We start from the raw sequence: 9,764 nt of genomic DNA on the forward strand, positions 1-9,764 counted from the left end.
CTCTATATATATATACTCTTCAATTTGCAATTGGTTATTTATCAAATGGAGTGTAACAATGTTTCTAAATAGAAAATATCAAAACTAGTCATCAATTGGCAACCAATTTATGGTCACAAAGATAAGGAAGATGTATCTATATATATTTGTGGTCGGAAAATAACAAATGTTAAATATACATGATTAAGTGTAAAGAAATTAGCTCCAAGTTGGATAGATGTAAAATGTATGAATGGTTAAGATAACATGATTGATGGATTAAGTAATTTTTTAATAAATTATATTATGATCTCATTAAAACACTTTATCATTATCTTGGCTACTAGAAGGAAAAATTACTCTACTTTGGGAGTTGGGATCCATTGCCTCAGCAATAAGGAGTGTTCGATTACATCTCTTGGTATGCTTGGGAGTTGGGATCCATTTGGATTTACATTTACAGTTTCAAAATATTTGATTTAAAAATAGCAATTTAAAAATATGTGATTTGAAAACTTAATTTTTAAAAACGCAGTTAAGCGTTTAGCAAAATCGCAGTTTCGCTTTGAAAATTATATGCTTTTAAAAACGAACCATGTTGCTATTGAAAAGATAAATTTTTATATGATTTTGAACCGGAATCTTTTAAAAACGCACCCCTAAACAATTTCATAATTTTATTCACAATCGTACTTTTGACTTATGAAAATGCATAGCCAAACGTACTCGTGATCTTTGAGGTGGGCATTTTTGTTTTTGGTTTTAATCAAAATCCCACATCTGCACTCTCATCTTTTATACATTAGCCTCTCCTAGATTTTTACCTTTTTTTCTTTTTTCCAAAAAAAAAAATAATAATAAAATTATTTCCTTTTGTTGAGAGTCAATTGGACGCACATCTCTGCCACCTCAAATCTCAAATGGGAACTTGACCTTATTTTAGTTGACCTTTTTTTTTCTTTTTCAGCTCATAATAAGATCATTACAAAATAGAAAAAATAAAAAGTAACTATGGCTTCATGCATGAACTTCCCTTTCAAATATAAAGTAAACATTTTAAGGACCCTACCATCTCATCCACCCCCCCTTGCACATCTAAAAACACTTGGAAACAGAGAATTTTACTGGTTTACTGGTTCAAACTACGTTTAGTGGTTCAGAAAAAACAGAGGGACTTTTACTGGTTCAGCTGAATTTTCAATTAGTCAAGACAATGCTATCAATTCGTTCATGTCATTTCTAGAATTTTTTACTACACATCAAGTTAAGATATGATTTGGAAACATGAATGGTTTTTTAGGTGGCAGGGAGGAAGACTGGGAGGCAAGAGAAAAATGGTTAGAAGGGAGTGCCCTTCCAGGGAACTACTTACATGAATAATCTCCAGTCTTTCAAGAACCATAAATATATCGAAAAAGAAACTAACCGAGTCAACAAGAAGTAAATGACAAGCATTACCAATTAAGGGAAAGCTCCATTCCACATATCATTAAGCAAAATTCATTGCTAGTGGCAACAATATCATCAACCAGATAAATAAGAGAGGAAACAATGGCAGAGATCGCTGTGACCCTCCTCATTGACAAGTTGGTCCAGTTGCTTGTTCAAGAAGCAAAACTGCTTAACAGTGTCCACAGGGAAGTTGTGGGTATTGGTGATGAACAAGTGTTTCCTAAAAGATGTCAATGCAAGAGCCGAGAAAGGAGACCTCCACGAAGGCATGAAAGCGTAGGTGAAGCAAGTGAGGGAGGCAGCCTTTCATATTGAAGATGTTGTAGATGAATACATTCTTCTTGTAGCACAGCATCGTCATCAGCATGGCTTTGTTGCTTTCCTCCACAAAATTGGCTGCTTGCTGAAACAGCTAAAACCACATCACAATATAGCCATCAAGATTCAAGATATCAAAACATCAGTCCGTAAATCAAGGAACGAAGCAAAAGATATAGCATAAATTCCTCAGATCACGGATCATGTGGTGGAACAACAAATGCTGCATGGCATGACCCTCGAGTGGGTTCCCTTTTCATTGAGGAAGGTGAAGTTGTGGGTATTGAATCTACAAGGGACGAACTTGTAAGCTGGCTGGTAGGGAGAGAAACTAGGCGCTCGGTGATTTCAGTGGTAGGCATGGGCGGGATTGGTAAGACCACTCTTGCCAAGAAAGTATATGAGAATGACTCAGTTAAGGGACACTTTGATTGTCGAGTTTGGATTACAATGTCTCAATTATACAACATGCAGAAGATACTCATGGCCATGACAAAGCAAATCCAGCAGGCAAAAAAATTTGCTCCAGGGGAAATAGACATGATGGACGAAATCACAATTATTTGCAAGCTGAGGCAATATTTCCAGCAAAAGAAGTATGTTGTGGTTTTTGACGATGTCTGGAAGTTACAATTTTGGGACATTGTAAAACATGCTTTACCATGCCATAACAGAGGCAGCAGGATAATCATCACAACACGTAGTGATCATGTTGGCACTTGTTGTAAAGAATCTTCATCTGATCAGGTCCACAAGCTGCAACCTCTGTCTCAAGAAAAGGCTTGGGAATTGTTTTGCAGAAAGGCATTCCAATCTGAGTTTCAGAGGAGTTGTCCCATAGAGTTGGTGAGATTGTCACTGGACATTGTCAGAAAATGTGAGGGCCTGCCTCTTGCAATCGTTGCCATAGGTGGTCTTCTGTCAGTGAAGGAGAAGGTTCCATCAGAATGGCAGAAGTTGTATGATGGTCTCAGTTCTGAGCTAGAAAGTAATCCCCAACTTACAGGTATTAAAAAAATTCTCTCTCTCAGTTATCACAATCTACCTTACTACCTCAAGTCTTGCTTCTTGTACTTTGGTCTTTTTCCGGAGGACTATTCAGTTACTGATTCAAGATTGTTTCGGTTATGGATAGCTGAGGGCTTCATAAAAGGAAACAAGGGCTAACAATTGGAAGAGGTAGCAGAAGAATACTTAATGGAACTCCTCCACAGAAACTTGGTTCAAGTGTCATTTGGAGAGCTTGATTATCAGATACATAGAAAGTATAGAATCCATGACCTGTTACACGAAATCATCCTATCAAAGGCAGGAGAGTTGAATTTCTGCCAAGTTTTGGAGGTAGATGACTCAAGTTTCTACGGGAAAAGTCGACGTCTATCAATCCATGACGTCTATCAATCCATGATGCTAGAGAAAATGTCTTACATACCATTGAGTACTCTCGGGTTCGATCAATCTTTCTTTTAAGCATTACTGAAATGCCCAGGTCTTTCATTGTCAACCTGTTTAAAAAATTCAAGCTTTTAAAAGTGTTGGATTTTGAAGATGCTTCCATTGATTATCTTCCTGGAGAAGTGGGGAATTTGTTTCTCTTGAAGCACTTAAGTTTGAGAAATACAAAAGTGAAGATGCTTCCTAAGTCGATGGGTAGGCTACAGAACCTACAGACATTAAATCTCATTGAGACCCCAGTGCATGAGCTACCAATTGAGATATTTAGGCTTTATACGCTGAGACATCTTTTGGCGCACTATTATGACTTTGAAATTGAAAGTAGTTTGTATTCAATGAAAGGAGTGAAAATACATGAGGGGGTAGGATGTTTAAAAGACTTGCAGTCGCTGACGCTTGTGGAGGCAAATCATCATGGTCTTGGTCTAATCAAGGAGCTGGGAAAGTTGAGGCAATTGAGGACGTTGGGCATCTCAAATATAACTGCAGAACATGGGAGGGCTCTGTGTGCCTCCATACAAAGTATGGACCACCTTAAAATTTTGGCTTTAAGCTCGATCAGTGAAGATGGAATTCTAAATTTACAATCCATTTCATCACCGCCTCAATTTTTAGAGCACATCATTTTAAGGGGGCGGTTAGAGGAGCTGCCCAACTGGATTCCAAAGCTTCAGAATCTTGTCACATTAGGTTTATATTTCTCAGGGTTAGAGGAAGATCCTCTAAAATACCTCCTGGCTTTGCCAAATTTAATTAATCTTTTCCTCAATCAGAGCTATGATGGGGACGAGCTGCATTTCGAGGAAGGCGGTTTCCAAAAACTCAAAAAGCTCACACTCTAAAAAGTTGGACAGATTAAAGATGGTGAAAATAGACAAAGGAGCATTGCCCCTTCTTGAGCAACTAGAGATTGGGCCATGCCCGAAGCTGAAGGAGGTTCCCTTTGGAATCCAGCACCTGGAAAATCTCAAGACTTTGGACTTCTATGAAGCGCCGGGAAACTTTGTGCTGGGTATGCAACCAGATGGAGGCAAAGATTATTGGATAGTCAAGAAGGTAACTACCATTCGTGTCAGGTATAGGATTAAAGGAGAAAGATATCAAATGTACAAGCTCAATGACTCAGATTTGTTGGAGCATCTGCAAGGATGAGTCTTGGAGGACCAACTGCCTTGCAGTTTCACTGAAAGACAAGGTATGTGGTCCCATGTCTGTCACAAGAATGCCTCGAAAATTTTAGCAGTTCCTTTATATATATTGACAAGAGTCTTCACTAACCGACTTTTCATGATTAAGATTTGCATTGGCCAGTGATTTCCAACCAAAGCAACAGTTGAAGAAATTACCACAGCTTTGACACTTTTAATTGTGGTTCTTTTCTGTTTTTTGTACTTTCTATATATTAATATTAGATGTTTCACCACTGAAAAATGTTTCATATTAATCTATTGTATAATAAGGATCTAGATGTGATAATTAATTAGACATTGACCGGCACACTGGATCTTTTATAATCATAAACTTTGATTCTTAGTCTATGGCTTTGCAACAACGAATGGTGCAGCATAGCTAACCAATATCAATCACAAGAAATAAAGACCAAAGGCAGGAAGGACAAAAGCAGCGCTCTAAGCAAGCAGCAAAGAAGAGAACAAGCTTGTTCAAGCATAAAACAGCAATAGTTATGGATTATCATTTTACACATAACAATCATTTTTTTTTTTGATAAGTAAAAAAAGTTCAAGTAATTTTCTTTCTTCTATAAACAATTAGTGCCAATCATCAGAGGATGCAACCTGGTTACCATCTTAGTTCAAGAAAAGATTCAGTCCCAATGCATCTACGTCAAAATCCATATATAAAGGATTAAAAATTGTCCTAAACTTTCAATTGAAGAAAATCAACATTTCAGCATACCATGAATTCTAGCAATTTATTTTTAAACAACCACAAGCCACAACCCATAATACAAAAGCTTACCTGCTCTAGTCTGTCCAAATGGCAATCATGTCATCCAATAATACCAAAACCTTCTTCACAGCCTCATCACCACCAACATCCTTAACCAAGCCCAAAGCCTGATTCAACTCCATCGCTTCCTTAATCTTTGCCTCTCTCAGCAAACGCCTATAAACCCACGTCCCCAACTCTCTTCCCGGCACCAAATTCACACCCACCATCGCCCTCAAAACCTTCAAGGCCTCAAGAACCATCCCCTGCTTACAAAACCCACAAACCAGAATTCCGCAAGCCTTCTCATCCAGCACACACGGCGAGCCCGGCCTCACCATCCAGTTAAAGACTTTCAAGGCCTCCTTGGGCTTGTGCTTCATGAAATACGAAGCAATGAGCACGGTGGTGATGGGAGTGAGGTGAGAATGTGCCACTGGATTGTGCTTGAGGCGGGTGAGGAGGGACATGGGGAGGGCCATGTCGGGCTGGGAAGTGAGGGAGTCGACGAGAATGGAAAGAGAAAGGGATTTGGGAGGTGGGTTTGTGAGGAGGACTGTGGAGGTGAGGTGGATTGCTTTGGGGAGGTGGTTTGAGAGGCAGAGGCGTGGGAGGAGGAGGTTGATCTCTGTGAGCTCTTCTTGGGTTAGAGTTGAGTTGGTGCCGGGTTTTGATGCAGGAGAAACTTCACTAGACGAAGAAGAAGAAGTAGAAGAAGATAGTGCTGCAATGGAAGGTTGGGAGACGAGTGAGATGATGGGTTTTGAGGGAAAGGAGACATGCCGAAGCTGGAGTAATTTCATTCTGATTAAGTGCTGCTTGGCTGCTTACAGTATCGTACATGTTCTCTTCTCAAATCGGAACCGTTTTAATCTTTGTTTTTCGGATAACATCACAAAAAGTGAAAAGGGTACGGAATTACCAAACATTTCAAATTGTAATATTTATTTATTCAAACGTTTTACTTAAAGAATATTTTGTTTGAATTTGCTATTAAATCTTGCCAAAATTTTTAAAATATCCATGTTTTTTTAAAAAATATATATATAAAAAAAATTTGAATGATTCAAGTATAAGTATTTTTGTAAATTCTGTTAAATTCTGACCAACAACTAAATCCAAGCATTTATTTTTTCTAAAAAAAAATTGGTATTTTGAGTACCCTTTCTGATTTAACAGCAAATCCTAATAGAGTACTCTTAAGTGAGACGTTTAAAAACGTAGATACTTCAATTTGAAACATTTGCTAGTTCAATATCCTTATCTCAAAACGGTTTATAATTCGATACCCAGTTAAGTGAGCTATGTAATAGTTCTCTCACAGTAAACTATTTGAATTACTAGCAATTCAAATTACAAAATTGTCGAGAATTTCTATCCCAAGCGCAATATGCTAACAAGTAATCTTTTATTCTTGATTAAGTGACAATATGAAAAATATCTTTAGTTGATACTTTAAAAATAACATTAACATATGAAAATAGAATAACATAATATGGGCTAAGATTTGTCATACCAAGAGAGAGACTAATTGTGTTGCGCATGAGTTAGCAAAAAACCGCAACCAAAAATTTTATAGATAAGGTATGGATGAAATAAAATTTTAGTTGTATCTATGACGTTATCTCATAGCAATTTGCTCTAGATTTTTTTCAATATGAATGAAAGTTGAATTTTTTTTTTTTTTTTTTCTAAAAGAAAAAAAACTCAAGAAGTAAATCACATGAAATGGTACATTATCTACTTCTATCAATGACCATCTTATCTATCTCACATGTATATATCAATCTTGTTCATAGACCAATGGAATGGCAACATAATCAATTCTGTGAAATGCATCCATTTAATAAATTTCAAAGTTTCGTTGCATTATCTTCTTACAGATACTGTTCATTTTTGCCTCTAATTTCAAAAGGAACTCATAATCAGCAGGTTAGAATTCATAATCAATTTTTTTGAAAATTGATTATAATCAATTGATTAAGGAGAAGGAACAATCATCTTTATTAACTGCATTCCTTCTTAAATTTCCAAGAAGTAGTACAAATTACAATATTATATTTCTAAATGATCTGGAATTGAAAGTACAAACTTCAATTATCACACTCTGTAATGCTCCTTTTTTTTTTTCTTTCTTAACAATGATTTATTTCTCTTAGATATAAAAGACAATTAAACTCTTTTTACCATTATTTTCAAACTTATAAATACATCGATTTTTATAGACCTATTTCATTAATAAACAAAAAAAAGAAAAAAGAATATGCCAAAAAATAAAGCCACATATGAGCTAAAATTCACCTAAAACACAATCATGTATTGATATCTATATAAGTTTACATTAATAAAGTCATGATCACTCTTTTACATACACAATTGTGTCTCTCTCGAATAATACATTCATACATACATATATATTAACCGTATCATCAATCAATAATCAGTAAAGAGTTTGCTGCATGGAGCAAATTTTGATTTTTCTTATATACTTCGTTTGTTTCGACGTAAAATATTTTCAACGAAATCATTTTTTAAAAAAATTGATTTTTTTGAAAATATTTTTCAAAGTTTAATTCTTACAAAAAGAAAAATTCATATCAAGGATTATTTTGTCATAGTTTGTACAGCATATATTCCTGCTCAGTGATCACTATTCTTAACAATAATCAAATCAAGTTCTTCAAGCCACATATTCTTTAAACCAATTTGAAAGATGAATATTTCTTTCTTTTCTTTTCTTTTTTTTCTGAGGGAAAGATGAGATCGAATATCTGATTACCCATGCCAGACTATCTAAGACAATTAATATGTAAACAAGAAAATCCCAAGTCCAAATTAAATGGTGGGAAATTTTGAATTAACTCGCTCTTCTTGTTCTTACTTTTGAATGGACTGTGCCAAAATCATCAGAAAATTGTTTTGCAAGGAAGCAACCGACCGACACACGTACCTGAGCATTGTTAATGGTCATAGTGTCGTTTGGGTCTTTGGTCTATAGTGTTTGTAAGATCCCCCCCGCCACTGAGCAGGAATATATGTTGTACGACACCAGCTTAAAATTCAGTTGTGGGATGATGGATCCCCCGAATGGTTGGGATGATATTTTCAGGTGGAGCAGAAATTTCATGCGAGGCAAAAGTTTACATGCTACGGCAATGAAACTATGTTTTGCTGCCGCCGTTTATAACCTTTGGCTCCAAAGGAATGCTCTCCTGCATAATGGTGCTCCCCGTTCTGAAGAAGCTTTGCTTTCCAAGATAAGATGGGAGGTGAAGGTTCGGTTGCTATCCAAATTCTCTCAGAAGTAGTCCAGGACTTTTGTTTCTGGTTCTCTGTTTTTGCTTCTTGTGTTAGCTTTCTGATTGGTTTGTTATAGTGCTACTGAGGGGCTTGTTTTAATTGATTGGTTCTTTTGTGAACCGGGGAATCCAGTTGTCTGGAGTGTGTAGAAGAAGTGAAAAGGGTATTAAAAATGTGACAATATAAGGTATGGATTTCGGCTACCCTTTCGCCCAAGTTACAGCGTAATTGCTTTAGAAGTGATTAGTATTAATGTGTGTTGTCACCATGGACTAGGGATGCCGAAATCAACATGAAATCAACGGTTTAAAGTTAAGGTTGACCTATATAGTCTTATACCAATGCATTAACACGACCTGAATCTGACATGCGACATTTAAGCTATCAATTTTTATCATGAACCGTGAACTCAAGATGAAATTAGTTGGTTAAGGTTGAAGAGTTTGACCCGTTTAATTAAATGAGTAGGATTAGAGTTAATCTATATTTTTTTATACCCATACTCCAACACGCCCGAAACTGACGCATAAAGACGAATTGTCACTCTTACTATTGACATAGCAACACACAATTCTCCAAATCTTCAACCAAATAAAGCATGTGAAAATTTGTTAGTTTGCAGTTGAGCCAAGGATGTTACTCTCTTTGTCGTCAAAATTGCTGAGATTTGAAAATGAATGGATTAGCAAATTAGAATGGAGGAATGAAGGTATACTGACCTGCATAATTGGCTTGGAGGACTTGAAAAGGCATTGGTCGACATGCATATAGGCATTGGTCGAATTTTAAGAGGGTCGAGGTAGGTTCTTAAGAGGGAAATTGTCAATTTGAGCCTCACAACAAAGAACTTGTTTATTATAAATTTACAGCATAATTTATGGATCTCAATTGAGTTTATAATAGACTTATAAGGTGGAATATGATAACATTTTATTCTATTAATAAATCCTATCAGGATAAGATGATTAACCCTATTGAAAATATAATTGTAATGTAATTAAATTAATCTTATCACCAAGGAAGACTATTGCCCCCACCCAGATCAAAACACGTTGCTTTAGAAACTATATGGTTTGAGGATGATTTTGTTGTGTAATGGCTATTGGCTAGCAGCCTAGCAAGTGTAAAGAAATTAAGTCCAAGTTGGATAGATGTAAAATGTATGAATGGTTAAGATAACATGATTGACTGAAATCCATCAGCTTAAGTAATTTCTTAATAATTATATTATGATCTCATTAAAAGACTTTATCATTATATTGGCTACTAGAAGGAAAACTTACTTTACTTTAAAAAAACAAAAAAAAAAA

The 9,764-nt window shown here is 35.9% G+C and overlaps 2 protein-coding genes across 4 annotated transcripts; one reads left to right on the forward strand and one right to left on the reverse strand.

The window, feature by feature from the left end:
- Nucleotides 1-1,440: 1,440 nt before the first annotated feature.
- On the reverse strand, nt 1,441-5,982 carry LOC133869855 (pentatricopeptide repeat-containing protein At4g11690-like). Of its 3 annotated transcripts, none has more exons than XM_062306952.1 (2): nt 5,185-5,982; nt 1,441-1,834 (listed from the first exon to the last, which is right to left on the reverse strand). In XM_062306952.1, exon 1 carries the CDS (start codon nt 5,955-5,957, stop codon nt 5,190-5,192), a length of 768 nt encoding a protein of 255 aa, XP_062162936.1. In that variant the 5' UTR covers nt 5,958-5,982; the 3' UTR covers nt 1,441-1,834; nt 5,185-5,189. The 3 variants fall into 3 exon arrangements, with proteins under 3 accessions (XP_062162936.1, XP_062162937.1, XP_062162938.1); XM_062306953.1 differs by having other exon boundaries at nt 1,441-1,843; XM_062306954.1 differs by lacking the exon at nt 1,441-1,834 and adding an exon at nt 2,195-2,667.
- Nucleotides 1,531-3,150, forward strand: LOC133869284 (disease resistance protein RPM1-like). Its single transcript, XM_062306237.1, has 2 exons — nt 1,531-1,720; nt 1,943-3,150. The coding sequence occupies exons 1-2, from the start codon at nt 1,531-1,533 to the stop codon at nt 2,914-2,916; spliced, it is 1,164 nt and encodes a 387-aa protein (XP_062162221.1). The 3' UTR covers nt 2,917-3,150.
- Nucleotides 5,983-9,764: the final 3,782 nt, after the last annotated feature.

This window comes from Alnus glutinosa, chromosome 5, assembly GCF_958979055.1.
Source record: "Alnus glutinosa chromosome 5, dhAlnGlut1.1, whole genome shotgun sequence".
In the NCBI taxonomy this organism is placed as follows: Eukaryota; Viridiplantae; Streptophyta; class Magnoliopsida; order Fagales; family Betulaceae; genus Alnus; species Alnus glutinosa.

What these genes read in the sequence shown, in the direction of transcription:
- LOC133869284 (XM_062306237.1), top strand. Translation starts at nt 1,531, where the DNA reads ATGGCAGAGATCGCTGTGACCCTCCTCATTGACAAGTTGGTCCAGTTG. An exon ending in TGAAAGCGTAGGTGAAGCAA is followed by an intron (nt 1,721 to 1,942) that starts GTGAGGGAGGCA and finishes TAAATTCCTCAG; the next exon opens with ATCACGGATCATGTGGTGGA.
- LOC133869855 (XM_062306952.1), bottom strand. Translation starts at nt 5,957, where the DNA reads ATGAAATTACTCCAGCTTCGGCATGTCTCCTTTCCCTCAAAACCCATC.